This window comes from Polypterus senegalus, chromosome 3, assembly GCF_016835505.1.
Source record: "Polypterus senegalus isolate Bchr_013 chromosome 3, ASM1683550v1, whole genome shotgun sequence".
NCBI classification, from domain to species: Eukaryota; Metazoa; Chordata; class Cladistia; order Polypteriformes; family Polypteridae; genus Polypterus; species Polypterus senegalus.
This window is the reverse complement of record NC_053156.1, coordinates 260,014,586-260,036,223: the sequence shown is the minus strand read 5'-3', so window position 1 is coordinate 260,036,223 and position 21,638 is coordinate 260,014,586. Positions and strand designations below refer to the sequence as shown.

The 21,638-nt window shown below is 37.7% G+C and overlaps 1 protein-coding gene across 2 annotated transcripts in view; it reads left to right on the top strand.

Annotated features, from left to right (window-relative positions):
* The window catches only part of LOC120526086 (CD2-associated protein), a 244,183-nt gene that overhangs the window by 156,276 nt on the left and 66,269 nt on the right, over window positions 1–21,638 (top strand). For both annotated transcript variants that reach the window (XM_039748981.1, XM_039748979.1), the window contains exons 11-12: window positions 10,108–10,141; window positions 12,077–12,139. In XM_039748981.1, the coding sequence (XP_039604915.1) occupies window positions 10,108–10,141; window positions 12,077–12,139 (97 nt within the window). The remainder of the gene's footprint in view (window positions 1–10,107; window positions 10,142–12,076; window positions 12,140–21,638) is intronic.

The following is a 21,638-nucleotide window of genomic DNA, read 5'->3' as shown; positions in this document are numbered from 1 at the left end:
ACATAGGTTAAGAGTAAGGTCCGATGGCCAGGGTGGACAGAAAAAGCAAAAAAAAACTCCAAAGGCTGGAGAAAAAAATAAAATCTGTAGGGGATCCAGACCAAGAGACCGCCCAGTCCCCTCTGGGCAATCTACCTAACATAAGTCAAACAGTCCTCTTTGTATTTAGGGTTTTCATGGAAGGACCTGATGATGATGGTCACGTAGACTTCTGGCTTTCAGTCCATCAATGTTGGTGCATCATGATGCTTTGAGTAGGTGGTGGTGGCGCAGGCTGCCACCACAAAGAAACTGGAAAAAGAAACAGAAGAGAGAGTAGGGGTCAGTATGGATTTTGGAGCCACTGTGAATAGTTATTATGAAGAATTGAACATACAGAGTATCAGTATTAAGTGAAAGTGAAGTTATAAAAAGGCCATGTTAAAGTAATGTGTTTTCAGCAGTGTTTTAAAGTGCTCTAATGTATTTGCCTGCCGAATTCCTATTGGTAAACTATTCCAGATTTTAGGTGCATAACAGCAGAAGGCCGCCTCACCACTTCTTTTAAGTTTAGCTTTTGGAATTATAAGGAGACACTCATTTGAAGATCTAAGGTTACGATTTGGAATATAACTGTCAGGCATTCCGATATATAAAATGGAGCGAGATTATTTAAGGCTTTATAAACCATAAGCAGTATTTTAAAGTCAATCCTGAATGACACAGGCAACCAGTGTAGTGACCTCAAAACTGGAGAAATGTGTTCGGATTTTCTTTTCCCAGTTAGGATTCTAGCAGCTGCATTCTGCACTCGTTGCAAATGATTTATGTCTTTTTTGGGTAGTCCTGAGAGGAGTGCGTTACAGTAATCTAGTCTACTGAAAACAAAAGCGTGAATTAATTTCTCGGCATCTTTCAATGATATAAGAGGTCTAACTTTTGCTATGTTTCTTAAGTGAAAAAATGCTGTCCTAGTGGTCTGATGAATATGCGATTTAAAATTCAGATTACAGTCAACGGTTACCCCTAAGTTTTTTACTTCCGTCTTAATTTTTAATCCTAGTGCATCAAGTTTATTTCTGATAACCTCACTAAATCCATTATTGCCAATTACTAAAATTTCAGTTTTCTCTTTATTTAGTTTGAGAAAATTACTATTCATCCATTCAGAAATACCAGTAAGACATTGTGTTAGTGTATCGAAAGAGTCGGAGTCATCAGGTGCTATAGGTAAGTACAGCTGTGTGTCATCAGCATAGCTGTGGTAACTCATGTTGTAACCTGAGATAATCTGACCTAACGGAAGCATGTAGATTGAGAATAACAGCAGACCCAGGATAGAGCCTTGTGGAACACCATATCGGATATCATGTGTCTTTGAGATTTGATTACCACAACTCACAAAGAATTTTCTACCTGCCAGGTAGGAACAATAAATGGAGAAAAACAGCTTCCAGTTATGACCATTACACGTAGAATTTCGATATGAAACCTGCCCAACTTTTGTAAGGAAGCTGTAAGGAATAACCCTACCAAATTTCAGCCTTCTACCTACATGGGAAGTTGGAGAATTACTTATGAGTCAGTCAGTCAGTCAGTGAGTGAGTCAGTGAGGGCTTTGCCGTTTATTAGTATAGATACCAAACAGAATAAAATAGGAAATAAAATAGATAGCATAGCCTGGATATAAGCAGTCTTAGAAAAGTTTACTGAAAGTAAAATTAAGCTCTCTGACATTCAAACGAAATGGTCACATGTCTCGATTACTTCCTCTGTTGCACTTTTGTAGTTTGTTTTTTTGGTCCCTTGGACAAGCTACATTTATGTTAAAATGCACACTTGAGGTTTGAGGACATATAACGTTTGATTGGCTGTCTTCTCCTGATGACAAATAACTCTGATCACAATAATTTTTTTTTTTTTTTTTTTTTTTTAGTACCTCCACATTTCCTCCTTTATCAAACTGTAAACTATTCTGTGATTCTTAGTCCTATGGCAGTCATCCTTTCCTCAGGTACTTTAAATTCAGCTCATCCTGGTTTGTTGAGCAAAATAATTAAAACTTCAAATATAAACAGTCTGCAGTTCACAAATTGAAGATTTTCTACACCAGGTCAGCACCCAATCTCTCAAAATAAGTATTGCAGTATTTTTTAATATTTTATTAGGAAACAAAATATGTACACACACAAACCCCCGTATATCACTGTGAAGCAATAATTAAACAATTTGCAACTATATGATTATTACTGGCGCGACGGTGGCGCAGTAGTAGCGCTGCTGCCTCGCAGTTGGGAGACCCAGGTTCGCTTCCCGGATCCTCCCTGCGTGGTTTGCATGTTCTCCCGTGTCTGCGAGGGTTTCCTCCGGCCTCGGTTTCCTCCCACAATCCAAAGACATGCAGGTTAGGTGGATTGGCGATTCTAAATTGGCCATAGTGTGTGCTTGGTGTGTTTGTGTGTGTCCTGTGGTGGGTTGGCACCCTGCCCAGGATTGGTTCCTGCCTTGTGCCCTGTGTTGGCTGGGATTGGCTCCAGCAGACCCCGTGACCCTGTATTCGATTCAGCGGGTTAGAAAATGGATGGATGGATGGATGATTATTACTCATCCATACGTACATTTTCATGCCAGCTTTTTCCAGTGCTGGGTTACAGGGTTATCAATGTCTTTGCTGGGGTCCTGGGCGCAGGAAACCGCCCTGGACGGGGCCCCAGAGCTAATCTGTCAGACCTCACATATGCTTAAGCAAGTGTTTCTCAGTCAGTTTTGGGTCACAGGTGGCCATCGCTGGGTCACAAGCACGTGAGGCTTATTGTATAATCTCCCAACTCACCCCAACCAATGAAGGGATCGACAGATGTATATGAGATTTTTATCCTGTTTTTAATCATGCGTGCTTCACAGAGTGCTTGAGATTTGTCCAATGAAGCACTTCTCCCCCTCCCAAGTCTGCTGTTTGAGTTTGCTATTTGTTTGTAATTGTGGTGTCATTCCCTTCAGTAGCTGAAATGAGTCTTTTCCTTTTGTTATATGCAAGGAGCATGATATAGTGACATTCATTTGAGATCCTCACGTGAAATTTTGAGAGGTGCAGGTACAATATAACTACTCATTGGTACACAAGGAAGCATTTGCTGGTACTCATTAAGCTGACGTTGAAACAGCACTGCTCCAAAACCTAACATAGGGAGAATGTGCAGTAGACACATTCCAGGTATGATAATTGAATCCATGACACTTGAACTGCATAACTGCATGCTGCGACGAGTTATGCTATAATCAGTATGTAAAAAATCGGGTCCTTTATTAAATGTGTTCAACTCAGTAGAATCAAAATGGTAATAGGAATTTGACTGAAGATCTTGATTTTCCTTATCACTAGCATTCTGAACAATTTCTAGGACTTCCTCTTTCCTTCCTTCTTTTTTATTGAAGTAGTAGAACAAGAATAAGATAAGACTCTTCCCTATTTCAGAACTTATTGTGTGTCAATCTGACAATCCTCATGTATTCCCACAGAAGCTTGTGTATAATGATGCATAATAATGAGCCATCACACTCCCAATTAATTTCTTGTTTTTTATGTTCAGCTGTGACATGTTGTATGAATGACCATTCATAGACAACTATACGTCATTGAAATGCTATGAACCTCAGCTATACAGTGATAATGAGCCTTTCTTCGTATGTGACTCAATGTAGGTGGGATTTTTGATGAAAGCAAATTCACTCAGCTGTGACCCTTTGCTTGGCTCGGCATATAATAATAATAATAAATTTTATTTATACTGCACTTTATATAAACAATCTCAAAGTGCTACAGAGTAAAATAAAGTAATAAGAAAAACTGAAAAAAATACTTCAATAATAAAATATCTTTCTAAAAAGATAAGTTTTTAAATCTCGTTTAAAACCGTCAATCGACTGTGGGACTCCCAGATAATCCGGGAGGGCGTTCCACAGTCTTGCCGCCACAGAAGAAAAGGTCCTGTCACCCATGCTGCTGAGCTTTGTTCTGTGAACTTGAAGAGTGTTAATGTGTACAGAGCGGAGGGTACGTGAAGAAGTATGACGGGTAAGGAGTTCCTGTAAATAATGGGGGGCATGCCCATAAGTACACTGATGAGTAAGGAGGGGGAAACCTTATACTCTATTCTAAGTGAAACAGGGAGCCAATGAAGGGTTTTCAAAATAGGAGTGATGTGGTCACACCCTCATCAGAATTCTGGCAGCACAGTTCTGAATATACTGAAGTCTCTGGATACTTGGAGTTTAGCAATGTTCTTGAGATGATAAAAAGAAGATTTACAAAGATATTTAATATGGTTGTCAAAAGTGAGTTGTGAATCCATCTTAACACCCAAATTAGTGACAGATCTAGAAAGAGGAATGTTTTGACCAGAGAACATAATACCAGTAATGACAGAAGAACGAAGATGATGTGGTGTGCCAACTAAAATTACTTCTGTTTTGGATCTGTTCAACTAAAGAAAGTTAAGCCTCATCCATGCCTCTATCCCCTCCAAGCAGGTATTCAAAGTAGATGTTGGCAGAGGAGCATTAGAGGAGGTGGGAGTAGTCCTGAGGTAAAGTTGAGTGTCATCAGCATAACAATGGAAGGATAAACCATGTCTGCCAATGACAGTTCTAAGGAGAAGCATATAGATGTTGAAGAGAATAGGGCCCAAAACAGAGCCCTATGGGACACCACAGGTAACATTGTGGGTATAGGATTTTGCGCTACCCAAGGCAACGTACTCAGTTCTACCAGTCAGGTATGATGTAAACCAGTTATGAACATTTCCAGAAAGTCCAATAATGTATTGCAGGCGATGAAGGAGAATGTTATGGTCTATCGTGTCAAAAGCAGCTGTCAGATCAAGAAGGATAAGTAGAGAAGGAGAACCAGTATCTGCTGTCATTAGAAGGTCATTAGTAACCCTGACCGGGGCTGTTTCTGTACTATGGCCAGGGCAAAAACCAGACTGAAACTTCTCAAACAAGTTATTCAGTTTGAGGTGATCATGAAGTTGAGCTGCAACTGTTTTCTCCAGAACTTTAGAAAGAAATTGAAGATTGGAGATGGACCTATAGTTATGGAGAACTTCAGGATCAAGGGTGGAATTTTTTCAATAGAGGACTGATGGCAGCAGTTTTTAATACAAGGAATATGACCAGACAAAAGAGAATGATTTATAATCCTAGTGATAAGTGGAGAGACAGCAGAGATGTTGGCCTTCAGCAGAGCTGAAGGGAAAGGGTCCAGGGAACTAGTAGACGATTTCATTTTCCTTATAACGGCCTCCACCTTTTCCCATGATGTAACAGAGAAAGAGCAAAGGGGCTGAACAATCTCAGACAATGAATTGACAGTTGGAAAGGGCAGGGTGTCCACTGTAGAGAGATGCAAGCGAATGTTATCAACCTTTTTGTTTGGAAAAAATTGATATGCATGTTGCACCTCTCCTGGCACTATTATTAGTAATAGTGGAATAGAACCTGGACCGTGCAACCTTCAAAACTTCTGCATACGCCCTCTTATGTTCCCTATAAGCCTATTTATGAACAGTCAATCCAGAAGCCTTAAGTCGCCGCTCAAGGACACGCCCAGCTGCCTTCATTTTTTGCAGCTTACAAGTATACCAAGAAGCTGAGCATGAAAATGAGACAGACCTAGACGTTAAGGTCCAGATTTGCTTAGGGACTGGTTGTAGAAATCCACAAGGTAATCAACAGTGCAGGAGCTGGTAAAATCAGAGGAGAGACATTTAAGGTCCAAGGCCAAGGCATCCACATTAATGTTCTTCAGATTTCTAAAATTAATCTGTCGTTTTGGTTTGGTACAAGAAGGGGAAAAACGCAGCTCCATTGACACTACTTTATGATCAGAAATACCAAGATCATATACTTGTAGATTACTAATTGAGACAACATTTGAAATGACCAAATCAAGTGTATGACCCCTATAATGTGTAGGGACAGTAACATATTGTTTTAAATTAAGAGAATTAAACAGTTCAAGGAAATCAGCAGTAAGAGAACCAGTTGGATTATCAACTTGAATATTTGTATCTCCAATGATTATGATGTTAGCAGAAGTAGCACAAAGTGTTATGAAAAGATCAGTCATTTCTGGGATGAAGGCAGAATTGGGTTTTGGAGGGCGATAAATAAGGAGAACAGTCATGGGAATAGGGGGCTTACATTTAAATGCAATGCACTCGCAGGAAGAAATTGCAGGTAGCAAGATAGGGGACAACCCCAGATCCTGATGGTGGATGATAGCTAAGCCACCACCATGTCCAGTACTGCGCGCTGCCTCCAAGTAGCTGTAGCCAGAAGGACAGGCTTGATTTAGAGCAGAGTAAACCTCTGACTGGTGCCAGGTTTCTGTTAGACACATGAAGTCAAGTCCTTTCTCCCTAATATGCTCTTCAATCAATATGGATTTATTACCAATGGATTGAAAATTAAACAATTCAAATTTGACCAATAACTGTGGAGTAAATCTCTGTACAGGTCATAAAACATTAAAATCCACTCCACGCAGCTTAAAATCCGCTCCATCACACAATTCCAACCGAGGAGGTAAGGCTATCGCAGCTTTTTTCACAGTGGCTCGGGTATTTCCCATGCTAGAGTGCAGAGATCTGGCGATACTTCCAATGTTAATAGCAGTTGGAGCAAAGGTGCTCTGATGATGCGTCATACATGCGATGAGTGACCAGAAAGATGGAATGCTGTTAGCAGAGCACTTTTGCTGATTATGAAAGATAAACTTTCGACCAGAGCCTCTATGAATGTAACGAGGACGGTGAAGAAGTCTAAGTTCTTCAACAATATGGATAGCTACTTCAGAAGTGGTTCCAGGATTAAATCGGCAAAGTTGTAAGCTGGAATACCTGAACACCATTCTGACCAAAAGGAAGGAGTGCCATCCAGCCAGCGCTGTAAAGTCCGAAGCAAATGACAACACCGTATATCCAGGCACCAGGTGAGTAAACAACAAAACTTGATAAAATCCATTAAATCCACAGCAGATGGCAAAACAGTGTATCAGGGCGTCTGACGAATAAACAACAACAACTTAAACTTAAACCCAGACTCCAAACAAAGTCAGAGGGAGAAGTGGCGAACATTCAACGGCAGCGCCCTCATATGTTCAAGTCACACATTTTACTAAGCAAAAGAGCAGACCACAGGGAAAAGTATGATTTATTTTAAAGATTCCCTTGGGCATGTAAAGATACAGTTATTGGTTTTGATTGATGTGTTGGGTTATTGCAACATATACAGACTATTTTGAAAAAAATATAGTGTCTTGCCATTGGGGCATCTTGTGCCTAAGTGGTTAAGAAGTCAAAGGCATATAACAACACCCAGGCCTTGCCCTAGTAGCCAGTGGAGCTGCAGGTCTTTATGACAAAGAGTCATTATTGTGTGCATGTGATAGTATTATTTTTTCTCCAGCCGTCTGGAGTTTTTTTGTTTTTCCTGTCCCCCCTGGCCATTGAACCTTACTCTTATTCGATGTTAATTAATGTTGATTTATTTTGTTTTCTTATTGTGTCTTTTATTTTTCTATTCTTTATTATGTAAAGCACTTTGAGCTACTGTTTGTATGAAAATGTGCTATATAAATAAATGCTGTTGTTGTAGTAGTAGTAGTATTGCAAGTGCTTCATAAAATTGGCCTGTATGGAAAGATGGCAAGAAAGAAGCAACTCCTTAAAAATCAAAAATAGTTGTTTATTTTTAATTGAGTGAAAAAATGGTCAAGTATCTTAGGTTGCTGTGGTCAGATGTGACCAGAAGGCAGAATACTATGTCTTAGGAAAACAACACCTTCTGAAGAAAACAAGATGGGTCATGCAAAATAAAGGAAATTCTGCTAGAAACACTGCAGTCCTCAACGAGGTGAACATGTCAGTATCCCACAATGTACTTCTTAGAGATGTATCCAAACATCCCTAAGAGTGTAATTCAGAAAAAAAGTGTTCCCACCAAGCATCAACTTAGGATGCTCTCTTTCCAAAACTGTTGTGTTTGTTAGCTCTCAAATTTTACTTTCTTTGTTAACTTGGATATTAAAAAGCTTTACTTGTAAATAAAACTGGCAAACTCTTTTATTTGTTGTTTCTTGATATGCAGTATTTTATGTTGCTTCATCAGGTTTTCAGTTGCACCTATCATAAAAGGTACCAGCTACCCTCTTAGGCTCTTTTTTTAAAAGTGAAAGGAAAAAATGTCAAAACTGTGTAACTGTTACCTGTAACATCCTGCCAGCCTCACTGTTGATATTGTACCCATATATATATATATATATATATATATATATATATATATATATATATATATATATATATATAATATTTTTTTAATCAGTATCCTGCTGCTGGAGTATGTGAATTTTCCCTTGGGGATTAATAAAGTATCTATCTATCCATCCATCCATCTATCCAACCCTAAGGACATATATCAGCAGGCCGCTTTGGTAACTGGGGCTGTCTTTATTTTCATTCCATTTATTCAACTCAGATTGCTATCAATTAATGAGCTTTAGAAAAGCTTACTCTGTGTCCTTAAGAGGCCCCAGCAAGACAAGGAATGATCAATCTAGCATTCAGATCTCTAGTCAAACACATTGATTTAAAGGAATACTCCACCCAAAGATTATATTTTTTTGTTACTTACCCCAAGTACTATGTAGTTGTGTCCAAAAAAAATTTATCTCATGTTTTCAAGCAGAGTGGAGAGAAAGATGTTTATGCTATAGCAGAACTCAATGGTGGTCAGTGCTGAAGAATGGCAAATGATGTTAAAAATGTCCATAGAAAATTTTTAAAAAGTCTAATGTTACTTGTGTTTTATAATTCACATATCTGTTACCCAGTTATTTGCAGTTTAAATTGAAATCTTTACTCTTGACCAAGGAATGACGGAGTGAGGCAGGCTTCAGTTAAAAAAAAGTCAGTCCCATTAGGCTTTAAATTTCTAGTTTAAACACGCATTGATAATTCCAATTCCAGAAGTAGCAGTATTTGAGCTAAAAATGCATTTGTTTTGCATGCTTTGAGAAAGTGACTGGATTACAAAAGTTTGGATTATGTAAGGTGAGATTTTTTTTTCCTTTTTTTCCAATGGGCTTATTTCACATTGTTTGCCATTGTACAGCCCTGGCTACCAATGAGTTCTATTATGGGATTCTGCATTAAAACATAAGTTTACAATTTTTATTGGCCACCACATCAAAGTATGTGAGATAAATGACATATTCAAAAAATGTAATTATTGGGTGCAGTACTTGAAAAGTTCTGTTTATTTGCATCAAAACCAATAACACCAATTAAAATGAATAGAAATAATTGTAGAACCATGTTGGGTTCATGCAGTCCCACATATGAGTTCCCAGATGGACCATCTCCTTATGTATCCTTAATCAAAAAAATGAAAAGAAAGATTAATGGTCAAAGAGAGAACACTCATTTCCAGGTGTTCAGCCACAAATAAACAAATCTCCGTGAACGTGTTCATTTTACGTTGTTAACTGATGTAGATAGGCTAGGTCAGAAAAGCAAATGAAGTAAAAACTTCGTTTTGGTAACAAGGCACCAGCTGAATTGAGAAAAACTCTTTTTGCAAAAAGTATAATAAAAGGCAGTCACTCTTTGAACGTTTCACCCATAGTGAGCATGAGGCTTACTTGTTTTCATCTTAGCAGAGCATGCCATGACACTTTTCGGTTTCTTAAAACAGAATGATGTTAATATAAGTGATTATCGCCAAGTTCAGGGTTATTTTCCCAGGAAAATCAAAAGTTGCAGTTTCCAAATAGGCAAAATATTATGAAACCTGCTTTCAGCCTTCCCAGAATACTCTTGCCTTCTGTTGATCACAAGACTTCTAGACTTCGTCCTGTTAACAGAAATCTGTCATATGTAAAGGTTAAAGTATCTGCAGTACCTAGGGCAACAAACTGTGAAGATTTTGAACGAGAGTGGCAACTTAATATTTCATTTTATTTATCAAAGTTCTTATTTGTACACTGTATTATTATTTTTGATATGGTGTTTGTGACTTTTGTTTACTAGTTTCATATGTTATATATATTTTTTTTGTTTTCTTTAGAAACCCAAAAAGCCACCACCTCCTAAAAGTCCAGGTATTGTTTTTTGTTTTTCTCTTTTTCTGAACCTTTAGGAAATTAGTACATTGTTACAGTATATTATTAATTAGTTAAATTGACTTTTTTTGATATTTTAAATTGGATTTTGATGTAACACATCTGTACCATTTAGGTCTTTCACCAGAAAAAAAAGTTTCCTCCCTAGGATTGTGATTATGGCATTGTTGAGGGATGTTTGTGTCTCAGTGATCTTTAGAACTATGTTGTCTGGAGATGTCCATAGCAAATTGCCTAAGGGCAGGGGTTATTCAAAGAGTATTCCACAGATGACAGTCATGATAGCTCTTGTTAAGTCAATGGAAACCTTGCTTTTCTGATGTATTCCAGGAATAAATCTTGGAGCCAGTGCTGGTACACTAGTAGTTGCCTGGTTGCCCTGGGTGACTTCTGCACCCTGGCTCAGGTTTTGAACTCAGTCCAGAAAAGCTACAAGGAAATGCCTGTGGACATTCCACTCACAATGCAAAGGTTTAAGATTGTATGCGTTCCCAGTCAGCCAGTAAAGCATGAGTGGATCAGACCCAGACATACTAGACTGCTTTGGACTTCAGGCAGTCTTGACACATGACTAGTATTACCTGCCATGGAGAGTGTTACTCATTTTTACACACAGCATTGGCCCTGGATCCAGACCTCTCAAAGAAGGGTTGTTACTCTTCTACTTTGAAGTTGCATAGGGCAACTTTGGAAATACATGCAAGCTCTAGGCAGGGTGCCATACATTTGTGTTCCAGAGGACTAGAGTGTTATCCCAATGCAGTTTCAAGTTGCAGAGTGGAAGAACTTGGCTATGGTTTGTATGTATGCACCAAACAATTACTCCAAAGTATCTGGCCTTATTAGAGTCATTAATTTTGAGGCATGAAAGACTAACGTAATGATTCTCTACTACAACTGGGAGATTTTACCTGTCAAGTGAGCAGTATTGGTGGAGTTAATTTGAAGAGTACGATTAGGAGGAACAGCCTACTTGATCTAAATCCTTGCTCCGCAATAAATTGTGTTAGGTCACATGGGAATCGAGACCTGGCTCACAGGGTTTGGTGAGCTGATAACTAAGATAATGTCCACCTTCTCTTGAGCGGAGAACAACTCCCTTCTTTCAAAATCCAGACAAATTCAAGCAGCTACTGGATAAAGCAATTTAAGTTTTATGTTCAGTAAGAAGTTAGGAAGTAAATAATCCAGAATAAAATATTAAAAATGTTTTAAACCGCAGTCATATAGGACATAGAAAGCTTCTGCAAGTAAACAAAAATTTTAAATGTGCAATAAAGGAACAAAATTTTGTAGATAATACTCAAAGGATTGTCTCACTGAAGTCATATTTATGAGTAAATAATCACAAGCCAAACTGAGAGGGAGTAAGCAGGTTTGACAGAAGAGTGGGCAGATTACTGAACTAATGTGTAGCATTGAAGAAAATGTTTTGTTGCTCAGGAAAATACTTTTAACCTAAGAGGAGGTATTATGAATTTCACTGAAAGAGAAAAGAGGCCTTATAAAAGCTGGATGAGCTAGGAGTAAACTGCATTTGTGCATTATTTGCATGCCCATTTTCAGAAGAGTATTGCTATACTTAAATATTTATCTCACATTTTTTAATTTTAATCTATTCTTTTATTATTCACTGATTGGTTCTAAATTACTACTAATACTGATCTATCCAGACTGTAAACAGGTATGACTTACATTATATTTCAGCAGTTTACTTTTACCACTGTAAGAAATCACATTTCTATCCTTGAATCAGCTTCAAATGATGTGAACAGGAAGTAAGAGCAAAAGTGGTGCATCCTGCCTTAAAGTTCAAAGAATTACATACCGTTATTATGTTGTTTGAGGCAAGTTTATTTTCTTTCACATTCTGTTAGAATTCAAATCTATTAATTGGAATGTTTCACTTTTCAGCTATAAAACCTGAAATTCCAAATGCTGAAAAGAAGCCTCTTCCTTTGAAACCAGAAGAAAAAGGTAAGAAAGTATAAATTCTGGTTTTTTTTTTGGCTGTTTTTTATTATGTATATATAAAGGAGCCTTAAAGTACTAGTTGTTAATGCAGCACTTTGTATTTATTATATATATATATATATATAAACACAGGTAATCAATTTATACTATTTTTGTTGAATTTTAATCTGAAGCTGAATTTTAATCAGCTGTTTTTGTAGTATGCAATTAAACACAAAAGGTGAATTAATAGAAAATAACTTTTTCCTCTTATCCTTCAGTGTTTTGTTTTAAGTCACCCTGTTTTCTCATGGTTACGTTATGTGGTATGTTCTTTTAAGTGAAAGAAACCTTAGTTATAACTACAGTTTTATGTTCAAATTGTCTTCGTGTTTGTGTTTTTTTTTTTTTTTTTGCTTTAACCTGATTTTATCAAAATTTGAAAACATTTGTAAGTTATTAAAAAAATATTTTAGAAGTTATGTATATGCAGTATGCATATTTTTTATGCTAGCACAGTTTAGACTGTATCTTGGATCCACACACACATTTTTTATTTTTTGCAGCTTTTAAAGGAGTCAGTATGGTTTCAAAGTTGAGATGGTTCCTGCTTTGTGCATCAGATCGTTTTCTTTATCCATACGTTTTTTCTGAAAAAGCTTTTTATTGTAGGGAGAAGTTGAGCATATGACCATACACACATAAATACATTTCTTAAAGAGTAAGATGTCTGTGTTAACAGATCAAAGTAGCCATAAGAACTAACCTTTGTTATTGTAAAAATAAATCGGTGCATGAATTTAAACTATGTAATCCATTTTGAAAGTGGGGACCTTGAGCCTGTAGAAATTGTCCTGGGTGTAAAGTGGGAAACTTTAAGGCACCAACACATCGTAAGGCAAAAAATGAAATTGCTAACAAAATTTCCATGTTATGTACTTAATGTAGATCCCTCAATCATTAGCTAGCTAATTACTCCAGATGGGTGTTGGTTTAAGTTTCTAAAAACACCTTCATATAGTTTTATATACCTTTATTTTAAGAATCCTGCATCATTTTGCTGCCCTTTGTTTTCTATAGTGTAGGAGTTAATAAACAATATGATGTAATTTTAATACTGATCAGCAATCCTCATTTACCGCAGGAGCCATTGAATGTTACATATGTTGCAAATGGTATTAAGTATTGTTGGTTTCCTGTCACCTTTTCTTTCTCTTGCATTGGGAGGGGGTTAAGCACAATTGTTAGCAGAGTTTAACATTTTCAAATATTGGTTGACTAGTGTATACTTAGACATACAATGCATCCGGAAAGTATTCACAGCGCATCACTTTTTCCACATTTTTGTTATGTTACAGCCTTACTCCAAAATAGATTAAATTCATTTTTTTCCTCAGAATTCTACACACAACACCCCATAATGACAACGTGAAAAAAGTTTACTTGAGATTTTTGCAAATTTATTAAAAATAAAAAAATTGAGAAAGCACATGTACATAAGTATTCACAGCCTTTGCTCAATACTTTGTCGATGCACCTTTGGCAGCAATTACAGCCTCAAGTCTTTTTGAATATGATGCTACAAGCTTGGCACACCTATCCTTGGCCAGTTTCGCCCATTCCTCTTTGCAGCACCTCTCAAGCTCCATAAGGTTGAATGGGAAGCGTCAGTGCACAACCATTTTAAGATCTCTCCAGAGATGTTCAATCAGATTCAAGTCTGGGCTCTGGCTGGGCTACTCAAAGACATTCACAAAGTTGTCCTGAAGCCACTCCCTTGATATCTTGGCTTTGTGCTTAGGGTTGTTGTCCTGCTGAAAGATGAACCGTTGCCCCTGTCTGAGGTCAAGAGTGCTCTGGAGCAGGTTTTCATCCAGGATGTCTGGCCACTGTACCATACAGGCCTGATTGGTGGATTGCTGCAGAGATGGTTGTCCTTCTGCTCTCTCCACAGAGGACTTCTGGAGCTCTGACAGAGTGACCATCGGGTTTTTGGTCTTCTCCCTGACTAAGGCCCTTCTCCCCCTGTCGCTCAGTTTAGATGGTTGGCCAGCTCTAGAAAGAGTCCTAGTGGTTTCAAACTTCTTGCACTTACTGATGATGGAGGCCACTGTGCTCATTGGGACGTTCACAGCAGCAGAAATGTTTGTGTAACCTTCCCCAGGTTTGTGCCTCGAGACAATCCTGTCTCGGAGGTCTACAGACAATTCCTTTGACTTCATGCTTGGTTTGTGCTCTGACTTGAACTGTCAACTGTGGGACCTTATATAGACAGGTTTGTGCCTTTCCAAATCCTGTCCAATCAACTGAATTTACCACAGGTGGACTCCAATTAAGCTGCAGAAACATCTCAAGGATGATCAGGGGAAACAGGATGCACCTGAGCTCAATTTTGAGCTTCATGGCAGAGGCTGTGAATACTTATGTACCTGTGCTTTCTCAGTTTTATTTTGAACTAGCAGAATACCCGCGCTTCGCAGCGGAGAAGTAGTGTGTTAAAGAAGTTATGAAAAAGAAAAGCAAACATTTTAAATATAACGTAAGATGATTGTTAATGTAATTGTTTTGTCATTGATATGAGTGTTGTTGTCATATCTATCTATTTATATATGTATATATATATATATATATATATATATATATATATATATATATATATATATATATAGCCCTGATTGGCGGAGAAGTAAAAAGAAAAGAAAACATTTTAATAATAGCGTAACATGATTGACAATGTAATTGTTTTGTAATTGTCATGAGTGTTGCTGGCATATATATATATATATATATATATACACACACACATATATATAAACATATATATACATATAAACATATATATAAATATATATACACATCTATACACATATATATATATACAGTTATATATATATATATATATATACATATACACACATACATATATATACATATACATATATACACATACTGTATATATACACACACACATATATACATACTGTATATACAACATCTACATATATACTGTATATACACATATATATACAAATCTACATATATATATATTAGGGGTGGGACTCGATTAAAAAATTAATCCAATTAATTAGAGGCTGTGTAAGAATTAATCTTGATTAATCGTATGTAATCGCACGTAAATTTGCCCCAAATCGCAAATGTTTTTTTTTTTATTTAAAATGGTTTTAGTGGGCGACAGAATCAAATAATAGACATGGACATGAATATTGTAAACTGAAGCTGTTTTAATTTCTGAAAAAAGCTTTTAAACTGCATTTGAATTCAAAACAGAAACAAAAATATCATCCCTGGTTAAAATTGGGCAGACTTAAAAATAAAGTGGTAGTTTAAGTACTTTAAGTACATTTTCAGAATAGTATTGTCTTTAAATAATAATAACCAAAATTTCACCATAAAGTGCAGTTTTTCTTCTTAAAAAAATAAGTCAGAAACATAAAAGGTAATTTGACCAGCTTACTCTTTAAACTCTGAGTAACATTAGCCAAAATTATTTTGTACATTAGGCTAAAACAGTGTGATCATTGAACATTTTGTAATTAGATGTATTTAGAATTACTAACAGTCACGGAAGTCCAATGATCCCCAGTAAGAGCCACAAAGTCCGCTTTCTGTAATGCATCTAATTTTGCTTGCTTTTCAGTGTGCACAAAACCATGCTTTTATCAAGGCTTATTTCGGGTAGTGAAATGATCAGTCGTAGGAACGCTTTATTCCGACTCTAACATTTTTGTAGCTGTGATGTGTGCATCAGTGTAATGGATGTACCAGGAAATCATGCATTGACAAAAGTTCCCGCTTGCTTGGAATTGAAAGTGTGATTAAATGCGTTATTTTTTAACGCGTTATGGAGTACATGCATCGAAGCTTCTCAACTGTGCTTGTGCTAAGAAAGGGAAAATTTTAAAAATAACGTAACATGATTCTCGTTAACCTAATATTTTTCATACGTCCCAAACCAAGGAGATCGAAGGTAAAATGAATCGGGTAGCGCAGACATAGTCAGTACACCCTCTCGGGAATCGAACCTCGAATGTCGGCGTTAGAGGCTTAAGACTCTACAATTCGCCACAGCGTGTGGCTTGTCTATGCTAAAGTATGTATTGTAGATCGGGCTATATATATACATATATATATATATATATATATATATATACCCGTATCGCAGTGGAGAAGTAGAAGTTATGAAAAGAAAAGGGAACATTTTAAAAATAACGTAACATGATTGTCAATATACAGTAATTGTTTTGTGAGTGTTATTGAATGTTGCTGTCATCAAGGATTTGATTATCATTATTTCTTTCAATCAGGCTCGTATTTGTAGGATGTGTTCAAGTTACATTCCGTGTTTGTCAATCGTTGTAAAGATAAGAGGTTTCATTCATCGATTAGTTCCTTACTGCATCAATAAACAGCTCGTCTTCCTTTTTATCTGTGATGTGACAAACTGCATGCACAGGTTTTTTTTTACGCTGTCTTCCTTTAGCGGGACATTCACTTTTTCCACCGTGTGCTTGTGTTTGTATTGGATTGCCGCTGATGGACGGCCTTATATGGGCTGGCACTAAATTACAAACGCTAGTGGCAGCCTGTCTATGAACTTAATTTAATAGAAACTTACGGTTCACGCCGTGCTTTGTTTCCGCATATGCATCATTTGCTTCATAATGTTTTTCTGCCTTCTCAATTGTGGAATGGCGTTTTGTGCTCATCGCTGGAGTTCTTCCTTGTTCTCTACGTACTTACGTAGGAGGCGTGATGATGTCACACGAAACTCCGCCCCCCGCGGCCATCTCCAACTCAAGACTCCATTACATTATATGGGAAAAATATCTTCCAGTTATGACCCTTATGCGTAGAATTTCGAAATGAAACCTGCCCAACTTTTGTAAGTAAGCTGTAAGGAATAAGCCTGCCAAATTTCAGCCTTCTACCTACATGGGAAGTTGGAGAATTAGTGATGAGTCAGTGAGTGAGTGAGTGAGGGCTTTGCCTTTTATTAGTATAGATAAATTTGCAAAAATCTCAAGTCAACTTTTTTCACGTTGTCATTATGGGGTGTTGTGTGTACTTTATTCACGAGATACAAGTTTAATGAGAAGACACGAGGTATAAACGAGACTTTGGATCACTTTGTAACGGAGTTCAAATTGCTGTAGCGAGAAACTTTTAAGTGCCGAGTCTTAGCTTACATTAAATAAAGCCGTGGACATCGCAACATCACACGAGAGCAGCTCACGTGAACTGACTGAACGCAGTCAGATCACTTCCATGCACCAAACCTGTTCAAAAAACGCATTACACAATTGACAAAGTGATGGCTTTATATGTCATTCATTTATAAAACAGCGAAGAAGCTGTGTAAAGGCTGTTTCACAAAAAACCAGCGGAGCGTCTTATATGAGCAGGCAGTCAGCTAAAGAAGGGAATCAATAAATATCTATATAATCGTAATAAGCGATGAAAAATTAACGTACAAGCCACGGATTAAATAAAGGAAATTGGTATCTGAACAGTAAAGTGAGTCTCGAATAGCTACACAATAACTATAAGAATCGTAATAAACGAACAATAAAACAGTACAGAACCGCGAAGCAAGGAGAAACGATAGCTTTATATGGTGTTCATTTATAAAGCAGCGGAGAAGCTGTGTGAAGGCAGCTGCACAAAAAAACAGCAGAGCGCCACACTCTGAATGTATTCCTGGCATCACCGTTATACCCTCTGATCTCCCATTTCAATTGAAATGCCTCAAATTTCCAGTAAGGCTCTGCTTCGTGATGACTATTAATAAGTCTCAAGGACACACCAAAAGGTTGCCATTGATGTGAGGCAACATTTCCTTCCTCCTGGACAAAACTATACGTTGCATTCTCAAAAGTTATATATATCTATACTAATAAAAGGCAAAGCCCTCACTCGCTCTCGGGCTGAAATTTGGCAGGCTCATTCCTTACAGCTTACTTACAAAAGTTGGGCAGGTTTCATTTCGAAATTTTACGCCTAATGGTCATAACTGGAAGGTATTTGTCTCCATTAACTGTAATGGAGTTGAGCTGGAATAACGTGGGGAGTTTCGTGTGACATCATCACGCCTCCCACGTAATCACGTGAACTGACTGTCAACGCGGTGTAGAAAACCAGGAAGACCTCCAAAAGCGCTTAAGAAAACATGCATTATATAATTGAGAAGGCAGCGAAACAATAAGAAGCGAGCGAGTGACATATACTACCATATTCATGAGTGCTGCTACCTCGGAAAGAAAGCAAGGTGTAAACCTAAACTTTAAATTAGGTTCATAGACAGGCTACCGCTGGCGTTTCACATGCCAACAGGTAATGCGGGATACAAGTTTAATGAGAGGACGCAGGATATAAGCGAGAGTTTTGATCACTTTGTAACTAAGTTAAAATTGTAGGTGAAGGGGTGTGCTTATGCAAATTCGAGACTGTGTTTGTGGGGATTGACAGTTAAAGGCGGTGGGGAGTCACGCCATCATCTCCCCTCCCATTCATCTCATTTCACTCTGAGCTGAGCTCCGCGGCTAACACCGTCTTCCGAAGCAACTTCGTCAGACTGCCACCAAATACTGACAGAAAAATCCACAAGTTAATACACACGCTGTCTCTAGAGTTTCTCCACACTGAATCCTCCAGGCACTACTTACAAAAGGTTACATTGACAATCGTGTTACGTTATTTTTAAAATCTTTCCTTTTCTTAGCACAAGCACAGCTGAGAAGCTTGATGCATGTGCTCCATAACGCTTAAAAATAATGCATTTAATCACACTTTGCATTACAAGCAAAGGGAGCTTTTCAATGCATGATTTCCTGGTACACCGATTACATTGATCAGTGCATCCCGATTCATTTTACCCTCGCACCACCTTAGTTTGAGAAGAAGTATGAAAAATATGAGGTTAACACAGAAAAACAGATCACCAATTCAAGCTTTATGAATAATCGATTAAGCCATCAATAATTGTTTTGGTAAAGCCATCCTCCTTCCATTTTATAATTTCAAAAAATCGAAAAAATAACTTTAAATAAAAGATAAAATTGATTGGCATTTCATTGAGGGAAATAAGTTTTTGAACCCTCTAACAAAAAGACTTAATACTTAGTGGAAAAACCCTTGTTTGCAAGCACAGAGGTCAAACGCGTTTCTTGTAATTGATGACCAAGTTTGCGACATTTTAGGAGGAATGTTGGTCCACTCCTCTTTGCAGATCATCTCTAAATCCCTAAGGTTTCGAGGCTGTCTCTGTGCTACTCTGAGTTTGAGCTCCCTCCATAGGTTTTCTATTGGATTAAGGTCCGGAGACTGACTAGGCCACTCCATGACCTTAATGTGCTTCTTCTTGAGCCACTCCTTTGTTGCCTTTGCTGTATGTTTTGGGTCATTGTCGTGCTGGAACACCCATCCACGACCCATTTTCAGTTTCCTGGCAGAGGGAAGGAGATTGTCGCTCAGGATTTCCGATACATGGCTCCGTCCATTTTCCCGTTAATGCGATTAAGTTGTCCTGTGCCCTTAGCAGAAAAACACCCCAAAGCAAAATGTTTCCACCCCATGCTTGACGGTGGGGACGGTGTTTTGGGGGTCATAGGCAGCATTTTCTTCCTCCAAACACAGCGAGTTGAGTTAATGCCAAAGAGCTCTATTTTGGTCTCATCAGACCACAGCACCTTCTCCCAGTCACTCTCTGAATCATTCAGGTGTTCATTTGCAAACTTCAGACGGGCCTGCAGATGTGCCTTCTTGAGCAGGGGACCTTGAGCCCTGCAGGATTTTAATCCATTGCGGTGTAATGTGTTTCCAATGGTTTTCTTGGTGACTGTGGTCCCTGCTAATTTGAGGTCATTAACTAACTCCTCCCGTGTAGTTCTAGGATTCTTTTCACCTTTTCAGAACCATTGACTCCCACGAGGTGAGATCTTGCGTGGAGCCCCAGAGCGAGGTCGATTGATGGTCATTTGTGCTCCTTCCATTTTGAACAATCGCACCAACAGTTGTCACCTTCTCTCCCAGCTTCTTGCTAATGGTTTTGTAGCCCATTCCAGCCTTGTGCAGGTCTACAATTTTGTCTCTGACATCCTTGGACAGCTCTTTGGTCTTCCCCATGTTGTAGAGTGTGGAGTCTGCTTGATTGATTGATTCTGTGGACAGGTGTCTTTTATACAGGTGACTAGTTAAGACAGGTGTCCTTAATGAGGGTGACTAATTGAGTAGAAGTGTCTAACCACTCTGTGGGAGCCAGAACTCTTAATGGTTGGTAGGGGTTCAAAACTTATTTCCCTCAATGAAATGCAAATCAATTTCTATCTTTTATTTAAAGTTATTTTTTGATTTTCCTTTTGATGTGCAATCTGCCACTGTTGAAATAAACCTACCATTGAAATGATACTGTTCTGAGACTTTTCATTTCTTTGTCATTGGACAAACTTACAAAATCAGTGAGGGGTCAAATAATTATTTCCTCCACTGTATATATCATATAATATATGAATGACCTCCAAAGAGCTGAGACTTTTGATATCATGAGCGTGTCTGCAAAACTGTGGTCTCCTGCCCTGCAAAAGTCGAGCAGCCAGCGCGTGTGCATAGCTGTGCTGGCCTTTGAGACGCTGACTGCGCTTCTGCCTTAAGTCAAAGTAAGCACTTTTAATTTTTTTCATCCTCCCCCTGCGCTATAGCCCAGACAAGTGCAAACACGGGACCCCTTTTCTACACCACGGCAAAATAATATTAAGGCGATTCACACTTTCTTTTGCACGTATACGATTATGAGGTCCTCAGCTCGGATTATGAAGACACGCACAGGAGTGGAGGACTGACAGTGCCATTACCAGAGGCACAAATTTGAATGTTCACATAGAAAATGTAATTTCTATACCACAGCCGTCGTGTAGCGCCTTTCAAAAGGGATCTACTACCGAGAGATGATCCATATATATTTTAGCTGCTGTTAGTTACTTACCTGTTGTGTTACACATTCTTTAAAATGTAGTTTACCAAGAACCACTCCAGTAGTGCTCAATGTACCTGTACTTCTTAAAAGCGTTAATGTTTTACTGTTTAATAACTTATAGACTATATTTTATTTTTCCCTTGCACTCAGTGACCAAAGCTATACACACACATATAGACACATACAAACATACACACAAGTATATGTATGTGTATATATATATATGTGTGTGTGTATATATATATATATATATATATATATATATATATAAATATATATCTACATATATATATATATATATATATATATATATATATATATATATATATATATATATATATATATATATATATATATATATATATATATATATATATATATATATATATATATATATTTATATATATGATAGCAGCAATCCAAGCTGTGAGAAAACAGTAAAAAGGTGGTGTGTCAGACGTTGTGGTACATTTTCTGATGCAGCTACCGAAAACAAATTCGGTAGCAATTTGTTTGCTACGGGTGCAAATGGGT